This window comes from Osmia bicornis, chromosome 2, assembly GCF_907164935.1.
Source record: "Osmia bicornis bicornis chromosome 2, iOsmBic2.1, whole genome shotgun sequence".
Taxonomy (NCBI): domain Eukaryota; kingdom Metazoa; phylum Arthropoda; class Insecta; order Hymenoptera; family Megachilidae; genus Osmia; species Osmia bicornis.
Genome location: NC_060217.1, coordinates 3,435,077 through 3,450,209, shown reverse-complemented (window position 1 = coordinate 3,450,209; position 15,133 = coordinate 3,435,077). Strand labels below are relative to the sequence as shown.

Sequence of the window (15,133 nt, the reverse complement as noted above, 5' to 3'; positions counted from 1 at the left end):
CTAAATCGTTTAGTATATCTTGATAAAAATAAGAAATGACGTGTATAAATTCTGAACACAGACAGTTACAGGTGTGATCGCATGTTGTTCGTAATCGATACATGAAGGAGATAAAGAGAAGATGTTGGAACATTTGTTAATCAATAGGTGAATCCTTTGGATACGCCGCGCCGCTAAGAATTGCCATTGAATCTTGTTAAGAGCGTGAATTTTTCAGCCGACGCACGTGTCTGGCATGAAACTCACGTGCGGTTATCGATCGACGTGCCTACCTTCTTGCTCATTGTGCAACCAATACTGTCCCCTTAAAAACGTGTTAAACCTTTCCACGTGGACATCGCTACTGTATTTGACGTATCTTTCCGAGGTAATGTGTAATGACTCAGATCCAATTACTTTGATGAGTCGAAGAGAGGAGGGATGTAATTGGAATCAATTGACCGAATGATTAAATGATAGAAAGTTCGTAGTATAAGGGTGTCGAATCGAGAAAGTAACATCCCTTTCGTATGAGGAATTATTTTCACTTTAAATATCATCGTCTAGTTTATATTTTTAAATAAGGTGCTTTATTTTCCTTTCGACGACATAATAAAGATCCCTCGGTAGAACACTGTTTCCGTATGAATAATATATCGATTTAAATCCTCGTCGAGGAAAGTTAGAAAGTCGGAAGTGACCCCGAGACAGGCTAAACTTGCTGAAAGCCCTCGTACCGAGGTCGTTTCGTTGACTTGCAACTGGAAAAGAAGGACAAGATCGTATTACGGGACGACGAGAGGCAACCCCCGAAAAGAAGAATAGTACGACAGGGTGGAGAACGTTCGTCGGGATTTAAGGCTCCATAAATCCGCTCGGACCATCCCTTAAGCCCGGTACGCAGTGGTCAGTCGGCTTTTACCAGATTGTATTCCGCGATATCTTTCGTTTGGACCCTCGACTAAACGTCTTTCACCTGACTCTCTTTAATAGAGCGCAACCTTCTTTTTCCTCCTGATTTCAACGACTTTAAGCATCACCGCTCTTAATTCTCTCGAATTCCGTAGAATTGATTTCCTCCTCTGATAGACAAAAAACAATTGAATTCCTATAGAAAATTCAGAATTTATTTCCTTTTTATTTTCAATTCTTTTTAATTACAAATTTTTAGAACTGTCGATTTTAGGATCGTAATAAATTCATTTACTGTGAATTTAGCTCTGTCGATCATTTTCAGCAAGCATTTTTCGTAGGTGGAAACGATCGACAGGAAACGGTCCGTGCGTTTTCCAAGTTTCCATGGCGGAGGATTTATTATCGGCGTCGATAGGCGCAATGGGAGGCAGATCGAGTTAAATCGCGTGAAATACTGCTTTCGGCACATTGGTCGAGCGCAATTATTGATAGGGCAGAGCAGAGTAGTTCCAGCCGAAGCAGGACTGGAGGACGGTTCTAGCCACGTTCGGAATCGAAAGGGTGCAATCAATGTACCGTGCAACGCTTCGATTTAAATTCATGAATAATTCCTCCCACCGATTCCCTCGAAGATCGACGAGCTTCTCTCTTCCGGCTTTTTTTTCTGCCCTTCCCTGACGCGAATCGTTCCGCTCGATCGGCTCGAGCTTGCATCTTGGTTTAATCAAGAAAATGTCCGACATCCACCGCGTGTCCTGGACCTCTTTCCATTCTGGATAGAGATCACGAAGCATAGAATTCAAGAGGAATTCAAATCGATGAATTATTTTCAGTCAATATTAATTGACTTTTGTTTAATTTTGAAACTTGATAGCTAACACATACATTGTTCACAAACCCTTCAAAATTAAAACCACGGAAGTACCCGTAAAAATTCCAAATTTTGCTTTATATCAATAAATTCGCATTGTGATTCTTCTGTCAACCGTCAAAATTACAACGCAAATAGCACAGAGTACAATTTGTCGCAAAAGCCGAATAAAATGTATTCAATTTGTTTCCATTCTCCAAAATTGATTCTACCGTACGGATGACCATAAAATTCTGTAACGAGCTAGCATTGGTGCGCGAATCCATTTATGTATCCACGTAAACGATTTGCGTTCGATTTACATTGTTCGTGGAAACTGTATCCCTGAGCGTGGAAATAAAATCGAAATCTGCGACAAATCCGGAGCGGATATAACGTAGCCTGAAGGTAGGAGCGAGGAAAGGAGGCCCGTCATCGGTGCAGATCAACGTTTATCCTAACCGGGAGCGAATCGTAAATAGGACGAGTAGAGTCCTGGCCGATGTTTTATTTCCTCGTTAAGCTTCTTTTCTTTACGATTCGTTTCGCATCCGTTGGACGTAACCCGTGGCAATAAATCCGCACGTTCCTGCTCGTCTGAGCTTGAAAACCGTCAACGTTGTCCGGATGAAATCGTGAAAGTCCGAGGGTGGAGAAAGCATTGGAAATTATGACAAAGGGGAGCTAGCATACGTCAATGAGAATATGAATGGTCTTGAAAGACGAAACGAGGAACTTGAGTTCTTGATGATTGCTGTGGGGGGCAGTGGGTCGTTTTTGATATGGGGAGAACCGATTCGATGAAGATTGAATTTTCATGGGGGTGAAGAACAAACGCTCGTTTCTTTGAATATTAAAATGAAGCACTCGAATTTTTAAACGAAACACCTTCTTAGATGGGGTATTTTGTTGCTTTAATTAACAGAAGAATTGATTGGTTTGTTACAGAGAGAGGCCACGCAACGAGATGTGGAACGTGAACGGCGACAACGAATGGAAGCCGAAGCTCGTGTACGCGAGGCTACGGCTGAAGCTGAACGAGCACGCTCCAGAGTTCATCATCTCCAAAGAGAGCTGGCCAGGTAAGGAAATTCATAATTTCTGGTATCCATTTATGAAACAACGTAATGAAATTTTCGACAGATTTTTATCGTCACGCTAAATACGATTCCATTCGGTGCAATATTACGCTTTTGATAAAATTTCAATTTCTGTTACATATTCCATGAAATAAATTTGAAAATTTGATGCAGCGCGATTGAAATGAAAATTATCATTCAATTTGGTTCTGATTTCACTGCCGTATCAATTAATTTGTTTCGGTTTAATTAAAACACGGCGTTAGCGTGTTGTAAAAACACCTGAATCGATGGTATTGAAAAAATACGAACGTATAGAACACAAATCGCGATCGAGTACAAAATGAAAGCAAATATTTCAGCGCAGTGTGAATTTCAATCGCACTCATCAATTTCATTGTAATTGGTAACAGAAATTCTTTCAATTTATAATAATAGACAATTATCTCTCCCCCAAAATTTCAAATGACATTTCGTACTTGATCTCTTGAAAATGATTGAAATTTTTGGAATCTCTTCCTGCGTCTATTTGGACGATACTTACCTTTCCATCGATGGGCAGGAAAAGAGAAACCAGACCTGTAAATCGATGCGTTTGCCAAACATCCGGCAATAATTCGAGGCGCTTGTTCGACATCGATTTCTCCTTCCTTTTACTTCAACCCCCTTCCCCGGTTGTCGCACCCTCTTCATCCCCGTGTGCGGCAGGGTTTGCGAAAATCGCTTATTTCATCGAGCCGCAGACAGCACTTTATTTCCCGTACATGCTCGCCGGAAAAGTATCGGCGCGATATAACGTATAAATAATGAGACCGCGTTTCCCACGCAATAACTAGCGGATTTCATGGTAAATCATCGATATTGGCATTCTTCCAATAACGTATACGAGACTAAGGGCTGGTCACCCCGTGGATATATTATCAGGGTGTATCGAGCTAGCCGAGATTACAACCCCTTCCAGCTGCTGCTTGCTGCGAATCGTAGATCATGAACATTTTATCCTCTTCCTTTTTAATATTTAACCCTTTGAGGACGATGAACTTGTATCGAAAATATAGATAAAGAAGACCAATTAAATTCGTAATGAAAAGAAATAAAATAGTCGATTTTGAAAACATGTTCCTTAAACGTGTATGGTAGAATAGGGACAGTTACGGATGGTAGGTCCAAGGTAAGAGGTCGATAATAATTCTTTCATATTGAACCTTTCTCGATGACAAATCTCACCGCCGGAAACGGCATCAGCCGGATATATTACAGTGGATATCGAGAGGTGGAACTGTGACGTTAAATCATAAGACATTGTAAGTTTCGTTAGAAAAGTAAATTCACTTGTGAATAGTAAAGTTGAAATAGTAATCATCCGAAATGTATCAAAAATTCCTATAAGTAGTTAGTTAACGACTCACCACCAGATCCAATAAAGAATTGATTAAAACACCCCACGAGATAACGTGAAAACTTACGACAAATGATTAAAAAGATAAATTTCTTCATTCTTATCACTGCTAACAGAAAAAATGTACTCGTTGCTATTTGTAATCCATTAACGACGCGGTTAACTGCAACGATTCGAGGGAATCGAATAATTGCTTAATTATCTGCAGTTCATTAGTCATGTTCAATTATACGAGGCGAGTGTTAAATGGAGTATTAAGTGCGGTGTAAAATACATTGAAGCGTCGCTGTGAACGGCTTGGGGCTCGTGTGAACGGGTGAAATTTAATTCTCCCGCTATCGAACGTTTTAATTAAATTTCCATCGAGTAACGATACTCGACTCAGCTTATCGTAAATACAATCGTTACATTTCTCATATCCCGGGGTCAGTCGAGACAACAATGGTCATTAATTAGTTAAGAATCAAAGTGCATAGAAATGGAACATCGAACGCACATCGATGATCATCGAATCGTTCTGCATCGACGTGAAAATTACCATAACTATCGTGTAAACGCAACCTCGTAGCTGCACGAGGCGTAAAGACCATCCAGGAAGAGCGTCTATGTGGCAGGAAGCAGAGGCCCGGTGAGAAGCGCATCGGTGCTTTTGTCGTTTTCACGCACAATGCGCTAGCATCTCGTCTCTGATGGCAGAATGCCACGAGCAACCCTCTCTCTCCTGCAGAATCGACCCTGTCCCGTTGCCGAGATGCGTTGGACGTGACTCGCCGAGGGGAGAGATGCCGTGGCTCTGGTTTAACGTGTTCTAACAACGTCTGCTCGGCTAGCTTCGACACACGAAAGCCTCGAGTTTTTGTAGCCAAACGCTGGAGCGTGTTCTTGTTCAATTCCTTTTGGAATATGTATCAGACGCCGGCGTAACTCTTCGACGCTGTTTCCGGAGGGAATATTGTGCACCGAAGCCGAGAATACGAAATGCACCCCTTAAACTTTTAACGATGCGGAAGATTTTCAATATCTGTTTCGTAGTCACGAATCAATATCGTTGAATAAGTATTTTCTAATTTGCTGGAGGCTTCGCGCAGAGATGAACGACGCGTTTCTCGTGTAACGGAGTGTAGATGAAATTTCACCGATAAGAAGGTATTCCGGGTTTCTCCATCTTCTGGCTTGTAAGCATCGTCTGTTGCGATGTCTATCCCCAGCTAGTGAAACGAATTTTTATCGCGAATCCCATTTGGCACCGGTATCGTATCTTCTGCAGCCAATAACCCTCGAAAACCGGAATGGTATGCGTTATATCGTGGAAGTTTGAATTTTATCAAGAAACTTCTTGGCGCCATGCCGGACAATAACGTAACGTCGATCGGATTATTCGCTAGCTGGTATTGCAACTGACATTTTTGCACGAATTTAGCACGATGCATTGTATCAGTGTCTCAACTATTTTTTGTCGAGAATCTATCATGAAATAGTAGAGATCGTAGATGGTGGAAATGTTTCCGGAAACTTTGTCGGGCAACGATATCCGTATCCGAAGGCCAAGGAATTAGCGAAACACTTAACAAACATGAAAGCGTTCAATGAGTAGCTCTCAGGCAATGATAGCCGGCAGACGAAGACGTCTAATAGAACGACGTCTCGTTAAAATGCCGTTCGAAACTTGGAGAACAGCTAGACGAACTTGAAATTGCTCGAGAATTCGCGTGGACTTAGTTCCCCCGGGGGCGTTCTAAAGTTTATTCGTAACGAGTCTGCGGATCTTCGCTGATGTTTCCTTGCATCGATTAATTACTATGTTCCGATGCATATTATTAAAGTGCATTCCTGGAAACAGAAGTAATTATAAAATAGATCGAGAGACGTGAAAATGATATGAAGGATCGTTTGATATAGTCGTATCAAATCTGAATTGTGTTTTAGTACTCATAATGCTACCTTATTCTATGCCATTAAATATGAGTCTCGTATCTTTTATTTTTGCATCGTATCGTAAATTCAGATCAGAGATTCGTGGAAAATTACAGTACGAAAGATGTATTACGATCAATCGCGACTGGTATCTGCTGGAAAGTCGATAACAGCCCTACACGACCGCTATATCTGCCATGCTACCGACGGAAATGACAGTCTACAGACGGCGGTAACGGCGCCACCCTTTGGAAGCGAACATCCCTCTGCTCCTCGTCTCAATTCACCTGAACGTCCCAATGGAACATTATACCCGATAAATTTATGCCGTTTTATCACGGCTGCAAATAAAATTGCTATTTTGCTTTCTTGCAAGCATCCAATTATTGACACAAGAGTCTTCTATCATCAAGAATAATTTGTTAACAGTAATTGTGTAACAGAAAAAATATATCTCCAAGATCGAGTCTCTTCGAATAAGAAAAAATATGGAGAAAATGATACGTGCAAGGGGAAGAGCAGCAGGGATAGGCAGACGTGTCGCGTTAACCGAAGCGATTATTCATTCAGGACAGAAAACCGTCAGCCGGTATATCCGGCCGGTTGTAATGCATCATGTCGCGTTATATTCTCTAAAACAAAATGTCCGCTCGGTGTACACGCATTCTGGTTGCGTGTTACGTGGTGCGTGAGCCCACCTCGTCTCCCCTTCCTTCCTGGAACAACAGCGTGTTATACGTTGCGTTGCCGGTGGAACATACGCCGGCATAGATTGATCCTTCAACCCGTTCGAAAGGCTTTTTCCTTTTGACCAACGACGCAACGATTCGTGACGAGGGTAGGGTATGATTAGGATTTCTCCGGCTTGAAAAGGATCCAAGAAGGATCGCGTGTTTGCTTGTTCTGCTTGGAAACCTTCTCCACGCCTTTCGCTTCTCTCGCATAAACGAGCAAGCTTTATCTTTTTCTTCGGGCTATTTATCAGGGGATGAAGTGAGATTGAATTTCACGCGAGAGAGGAAAACAGGTCTCGTTTGTTTGAAGGGTTTAAGGAGAAACCAGACTCGGCCAGAATCGTTTTCCTTAGATAGGTTTTTCTAGTATTGTACGGAGATATTTAACACCTCGACGATAAAAATTTTTTTTTTTTTTAATTAGAATCGCATGAATTGATGGTAATAAATTTTCAACAATTTCTCGGCTGAATGGGAACCATGTGCAGGGTTACAATTTATGAACAACCTGCATGGAATGTCATTGCACGCTGTCGCCATAGGGGAGCCATGATGCACATTTCCATCTTCATTCTCCCGAATTAACGCACGTTCAATAGCGTAATTGTGCGGGTAAACTTTTTAACTTTCGATCGTCTGGTAAATGGCGCCAGCTTATCCGCGAAATAACACCAGCTTGCAACAGCTGTGTCCGTTTAATACACTTCTGTCGTGAACAAACTCCCTTTCAGCGCGCTTTTTCTCTCGTTCTTTGTACTCTTACAGAGAGTTTTCGTTCTTTTTTACACCTTCTACCTTTTTGCTCTCGCCTACTTGCCTTTCTTTACTCTCTTCTTTACGCTACAGCTGTCTGTTTCCTTCGTTTGTTTTTCCTTGATTTCCTACTATTTTAGTTTTTCTACTGGTATTTGTCTGCTGTGTTGGCTCGTATTCTTCTCGTTTTTGCGTAGACTGTATTTTTCATTTGTTTGCTGTTCAGTCACCCTTTCGTGAAATTCAACTGTATTTTTTTAAATTTTTATTTCTAACTAAACACACTCCGTTGCTCGGAACGTTTGAAGGGTTCAAAGAAAAATTGCTTGTTCTTCGAGCGATGGAAGGTTGAAAAGTTGACGCAATCGCGCCAAGTGTTCCAGCTTTCTAGTCGCCGCAAATCATCGTCGTACCTCTGTCGTGTACATTTGAAATGCAAACGACGAACGAGGCCGAACGTTGCTCGTAAAACGCACGATATTACACCTAGGAAACGAGGGAGAGCTGTTTCGTTGGTGAATGACAGGTGAAAATCGAAAGTTCACCGAGGGAATTACGCTGTGAAATTTCCATCTACGTAGATTTCCGATTCGCTGAAATACGTCGGGTCAGGCCGAAATTCGTGGCAAGACGGAAATGATAGGCGAAAATTATTCAATTGCAAAGTCCGTGTGGAAATGGCAATTTCGATGGTAACGATCGAAAATTGCCACGAAAATTATGACCGCTCGCCGTGTCGACGACCATTAACGTCGAATTAACCGCTATTTCCTGCGGACACTTTTCATTTTTCCGGGTAATTGCGAATCTTCGTTGCAATTATATCCTGAAATATAATGTAGGTAGGCGCGCGTGCCGTTAAAACGTTTAGCCATCGAGCGAAATTTTCGGTGTCCGTTGAACCTGTTGTTGAAATTCATGCCTCGCGTACAACCAATTTTCCGTGAAAATTTTGGAAGTTCGTTTGGTATCCGCGTAATTTCGCTTTGTCGATTTCTGTTAAATACAATCTGATTTCTCGTGGTTTAAATTTGATTTCCATTTGATCTGTTTATCGTATAAACTCTCTAATTTAATTTATCGTGTAATTTCTGTAATAAAAGGTCATCTCAATTTGTTTCATTATTTCAGTCGCTACTCTTTTCATCGCAATCACTTTTTTTTCGAAATGAGCCTAACAACCGATGAAAAATTTAATCACGAGCCCGTCGCGTTACGAATCGAATGGAATCGTTTCTGTTCCCGGTTCACGTTCGTAGCGTTATTGCTTTTCGCGAAATCGAGCCTGTATGACGAGGCTGGCCGTGTTCAATTTATTTCACCGAGCGCAGTTTTACGAGTGCCTGTTAAGCGTGGTTACCGTCTCATTGTATTAACCAGCAGATACACGGTGCCCGTTTATTACGCGTTTTACGATCGACGGAACGAAGGTCCTTCCTTCTCTTTGTCTGCTTTTGTCGCTCGTAAACGCATTGCGGCGTAGGATCGAGTGACGAGCGGCTTTCGAAACGATGATCGAGTCGGCTTCGAGTTGCCGGATCCAGGAATCGTGCGTGACGCGCGGTTTCTCCGTTAATTAAACCCGCTTTCACGAGATCGGCCACGCAAAAGGAATATTGCACGGTGGTCAGTTCGCGGGGGTTGTATTATTAGCCACTATGGTGGATTTGGGGTTTAACTCGATGCGACCGGGGCCGGGGTGGTCTGTTTGACATTGCTGCTGGCTTCCTGCGTGAAAGAGAGGTTCGGATAGATATTAGTGGTGGGAAGTGATCGGTGTGATTGTTAATTGCTTGATGCGCATATTTCAACTAACTTTCCGGATTTTTTGTTGAATTTTAATAACTGTTACAATTAGTAGGATAAAAGTATGAAGATTGGGGAGGTTGTAAATTGAGGGATGAAAGCATCGCGTGCAATTGTTATCGGTAATTCCGATGGAACATAGTCAATTTTCAGGGATATCAGTTCCATTTGATCGAAACTGTCATAAGCGAGGATAATCAAACGTTTGGTAGATCGAAAATTGGGGTAGATTTCGTGTCTCCTAACAGGACCCCATCGATGCTGGTGCGATTCGATTCGATTCGATAAAGGAAGCCTCCGTGGGAAAACAATCGTGCGAGCTTCGCTCGATTATTATCGCCCTTCAACGAACGTATCAAAAAGATAAACCATCGATTCCCATACATCACGAAAGTAATTTTATTTCACACGTCATGTCTTTCCCCTTTTCACAACATGAACATTTTACTACGTACAGAAAATTATATCTATTCTTTACAAAGATAAATGACAAACATATTAAATTGCTTGTAAAAATGATATATTTCATATCTCAATAAATTTTGTTCATGTTCAAATTATCGAGCGAACAGATCAAAGGGCTCGGTTTTCCCTGAACAGGTGTTTACTTGGTGCGTGTCATAAAACTCGATGTCGCTTTATAAACCAGCCATTATCGCGTCACCACTATTCATCCAATCTTGTTTGTCATCGAACCTTTCCTATCACCTTCTAAGAGAAGGTTTACCCTCGTCCCACAAACCGCGTTTGTCTATGCTGTCAGCAGAACGTCGCCCCTCTGCAATCCGTATGAATGCATTACGAGACACGTTACCCTATATTTCAGACAGTTTCTGCGAGTCATAAACAAATTATGCACTTATACGGCTGTTAGAAACGAACGGCTTCTTACGTTCGAAAGTTCCCTAAGCTTCGACGGTCCTTCTTTAGGGAAACTGGATCAAACTTATCTGCTTAGCGTGGTTTGCTCAACCCTTTCGCTTCTAAGGACGATTATAGTTTTATAAAATTTATGAATAATAATTTGATGAAAGTAAATAAAAAAAAAAAAGAGAAAATGAGTAGAAGTAATTTTATGAGTGTTGCGAGATAAAAATGAAGATCAACTGAAGGCAAGGGAATAAAACATTATAGTCGCTACTTTCCTCTGAGACAAGAGTAATAAAACCCAATGTACAGCTCGAGGGAAAGGACGATTGGTCGCCGGATACCCCCGAGAACAATATAAAAGGGCTGTTTGGCAAAAATAGAGAGTTCGCTACGGTTTGTCCAACAAAGAACCGTTTGCTTCCAGACTTACGATTTAGCAAACTAACTGTGTAAACGGTTTCAACTCTTTTCGACGTCAAATAAATTTACCGCGTTTCGTTCTTTGTGAAATAAAACTTTATTCATTAACAACCCTTTCATTACTGACAAGATTTTAAATCTGTTCTTCGTTTTATACAAAGAGTTATAATAGAATAGGAAATTAAATAAAAATAAAATACAACTTTACGTTTTATTACAATTAATATCATCTCCATATCCCTGATATTTTCTATAATGATTACTGAAATGTTTTTATTAAATCTTAAGTTTTTTACAAAATTGTTAAATAGTTCTATGTAAATCAATATCAACCCCTTTCCGTCACTAGAACCATTTCGACGTCTGGTCGTCCCTGATATACGAAGCGTGCAACTAATTTGCAAAACGATCCGGCTAGTCACACCCCCGTTCGCATTTCTTTCGTCGCGACACGCGATTAGACTTCTTCCAATGTTTTTCTCCTCCTCGAAAAAGAAATCCTCCCGGCGAGACTCGAGCGTGGGTAATTATTGTTTACACGTTAGATCGCACGTGAGCGATAGAGAGGCACGTACGTTGAGGCACACGTGAGTTATGCAAACGCAGACCGGGGCTAAAATAAACAGGCATCCCGGAATATATATTATTGAGTCACGTGGTTTGAGTCCTATAAATATTTAACTAGTAACAGGGAGTAATAAACAAACTGTCAGTAATTGGTGATGCTTCGACTCTAAAGTAATCAAATAATTATGAAAAAGAAAAGAAAAAATAATTTTTAAGGAATATTATTATTGTATTAATAATGTAGAATAATAGTTTGAAAGCTATTCGTGTTCTTAATAGGCAGAGTTTTAGTGTGTCTGACTATACGTAGCTACTTTCACTGCGGCGCTAAACGCGAGCGCAAGTAGTACGAGTAAACCATACGTCAGGCGTAGTAGTAAAAGCATCAAACAAACGCTGATTAAAACCACTTGAACAATTCTCCTTCAACCTGTCCAATCCTTCTCTCTTCTAAAATATTTTTAACTGTTTTTTAATCAAAGAATATTAATTTTTAATGCAATTATTATTAAAAAATATTCATAAGGTTCAATAAATTTTGGTGATAGGTAACGTTGATTAATGCTACTTGAACAGTTCCCCTTCAACCTATTTAATCTTCTTCTCTTCTAAAATATTGTAGGCTATTTTTTAATCAAAGAATATTAATTTTTAATACAAGTGTTATTAAAAAATATTATTCTTAAGTTTCAATGAATTCTCCCCATAGGTAACGTTTCCATAAATCTCGTTTTGTCACATGAATATCTCTGGTAAACCGATTCTCGTTTCACCATGAATAGAAGACAAAGTAATCGAACAGTTTTCCAATTTATCGCGACAGAGAGAGAATCGGCGATGCTTGGGAAGCAGCAGCGAATTCTCGTCTTGTAACAATACATCTTCCCCGGTAGTTGTTCCGGGTTGAAAAATACCCAGGATCCAACTCGATTCACGAAAACGAGATTAATGGTCCTACGAGAATGTTTTCTGTCCCTGAAAGAAGAAGTTTGCGGTTAAGAGTAGAAGGGGAATAGGACGTACGGAACCTCTTGATCAATTCTCGACAAAGCACGGCACGTTGGCAATTACTGCCGCTTCTGCACTCGAATACAATAGTGCCCCGGGCAGATTACATTCTGCCGGGTCAACCCTCTTTCCACTTTGCCGCATTTTATTCACTTTTTTGCGTAAAGTGCACCGGACAACGTAGAACACTCTGTACAGCGTGTACCGTGTAGATTTTAATGAAATTCGCAGTGTCTCTCGTCGAAGTAGAAACCACCCTTTGTGAAAATATAGGAAAATACCCAGGTTAGAGGATGTAGAAAGCTTTCGGTGAATTCCATGGAATTTTTCAAAATGTTCGTGCTTATAGAAATAGAATGGATTTTTACTTTCTGTCTTAATTAAGTTTGTTATAAGTCAATGGTCAATAATTCTGAAATATAAGACCATAAACACCGTCTCAATCATAGTTCCGAAACTTTCTCCCTTTCTCCACCTCATCCTGGTGATCGTCGAGAGCCGTCCGCAGTTTCTATCACAGACAGAAACGTATGGCAGCGAGCAGCCGTTCCTCGTGATTTACGGCAATTGCCTCGCAAACTCGATTATAATGATCCAGGAACACGGCGTGCCGAATTACACGCGGAACCACGTTGCCGGACTTTCATTAAACGATAATCATCTTCCGCTCGGTTGTCGTAGAACAGCCGGAAAGAGGGGAACAATACGGCCTTTCCTGTATTGTCTCCCGCTTGCTGCTTCGCTTTTTTTATCGCGATTCGAACACGTTTTTCCGTGGACGTTGCTTGGGAAAAAAAGTTGGCGACCTTTCAAGAAAGGGAACCGAGAATGGGATTTGTTTTGGATTTAATTAACGCAAGTAATACTTTCCGCGGTGGTAGGAAGAGATTCTGAACGGGAGTGATCGGTGGTATTGTTGTTGGCGAAGTTTGAAAGGGAGAATGTAAATTCCAAGATAAGTTTTTTTATTTAAAGTTGGATTTGAAAGTGGAATTTAATTTTATTTGAAATTTAGCTTTACAAAGTTTATTGAAACAATTTGTAATTATTAGATGTTTGATACTTTTATAATTTTTCAACTTCAAAATTAGAAATTTTTCACAATTATAATTATATTCCTGAGAATCTAAGGTAGCTTTCAACGATTCTGTTGGAAGTTTCTAAAGATTAAACGTTCGAAGGAAATCCAGGCGATATCTTCGAAGAAGATGAAGGGACAATGTGCGAAGTGAACCCTTACAGAAGGACGGGAAACTTGATTATTCATCGTATGACTGCCCCGGTGACAATCGCTCTTCTGTTTGCACTTATAATTACTGTTTGCGGAGCATTGTTCTTAAGCCTGGCGCCTGAAATGGCACCCCAGTTGATAAGTTACACGGAATCACCGTTGAAATTCCTCCCTTACTTTCGCAACTGCAATCTGCCGCAGGCTAAAACTCTAATGAAGAAGGTTACGGGGTTACTTTCAAATCCCATGAATTATTACATTATGTTTATAAAAGAAACAAGATCTCGTCGTACTACAAACTCAATTGTTATTTAAAATTCGATCAAAATAAAAATATTTTAGAGTCAGATTTATAAAGAAACTTTCTTCAATTCTTGAAACAATTCTCTCTTTGCTAACGTTTACACGCTTCATATTTCACCATTATTTAATAATACATTTTTAACTTCATCGTCCAACTTTCGACCGCGGAAAGCTCCGTTAAACGTTAAGTAAACGAGGTGGAAACAAAGCGGGAGAAAAAGTAACGAAGGATATAGGATAACGGGATAAGGAAGAGGAGACGCGAAACAATGTCACCCTTTACTGGCGCGTTAATAAAGGTGGATGGTTTATCTTTGGTTAAAGCCGTTCGGATGTTTCGATCCGTCGAAGATCATTTTCATAATCGTTTCGAGAGCGCATTAAGAGTTAAAGTAAACTGGAAACTTTAACGAGCAGAGTTTTAAGCCGATTAACATCTTCGAACTTTTCGAATATACACGATCGAGGAGGAGTCTGAGCACGACGGGACAGTCAACTTATTCGCGGGATTTCTTTTCACGATCCGATATGTACACAAACGAATCCCCCATGAGACTTATGACGAAAAAACACTTGATTAAAATTTTAAACGAGAAACCATAAAAATCTCTCGCTGTCAATGATCGAAAGCACAAATCAAAGAGAAAAATGATTCTTCTTCCTCGAGAAGGGTCGACAAAGAGGAACGATGAACTTTGGCATCGAGTAATTAGCAATTAATCTTCATTAAAGCCTTCCGCGTTCCTGCAGATGGCTTTCGCGATAGAAAACAATTGGACGCTGCCCCTCAGAAGAACGCAGTTAGTTTGAAAGTTCGGAAGGACGAAAAGGAAGCGCGGCGGGGAAGGAAGAGGGTGTTGCCAGGCGTTGGAGGAAATCCCTCGGTCGGTTCGTCTCCCTCGAAAAGCTTAAATCGGCTTCATATCTCAGCCCGTGGAACCCTCTTGTATCTCTAATCAGATCATTAAGCCCGCGGAGCGTGCGCATGAAGAAATTTGTCGAGCAGCACCGTTGGTCCGCGAGCGACACGCGCGAATCAGCTCGTACGCTCCGAAGAAACGGATAATCGAATCACCGCCGAGCCAAGGGTCACGATTTCTTTCCACCGATTTTATCATTCCTCCTGGAATCGTGTTCTCTTGTAGATAAACCTCTATGTACACTCTGAATCGTTAAACAGGGGTTGCATTCTAAACTGGGGGGGATGAAATTTCGTTGGTTTATTCTGCGCTTCTTTTAAACGTACCGTGACTCAGTGATTCTGTTCACGCTGGCGGAAAGAATTTTATTATTTTAAAAATGAAA

The 15,133-nt window shown here is 40.8% G+C and overlaps 1 protein-coding gene across 11 annotated transcripts in view; it reads left to right on the top strand.

Moving 5' to 3' along the window:
• The window catches only part of LOC114875500, a 210,556-nt gene that overhangs the window by 184,815 nt on the left and 10,608 nt on the right, over positions 1-15,133 (top strand). For all 11 annotated transcript variants that reach the window (XR_003789252.2, XM_029185855.2, XM_029185858.2 and 8 more), the window contains one exon: positions 2,693-2,826. Coding sequence is in view for 10 of the 11 variants with exons in the window: in XM_029185855.2 (XP_029041688.1) it covers positions 2,693-2,826 (134 nt within the window). In the remaining variant the exon portion in view is untranslated. The remainder of the gene's footprint in view (positions 1-2,692; positions 2,827-15,133) is intronic.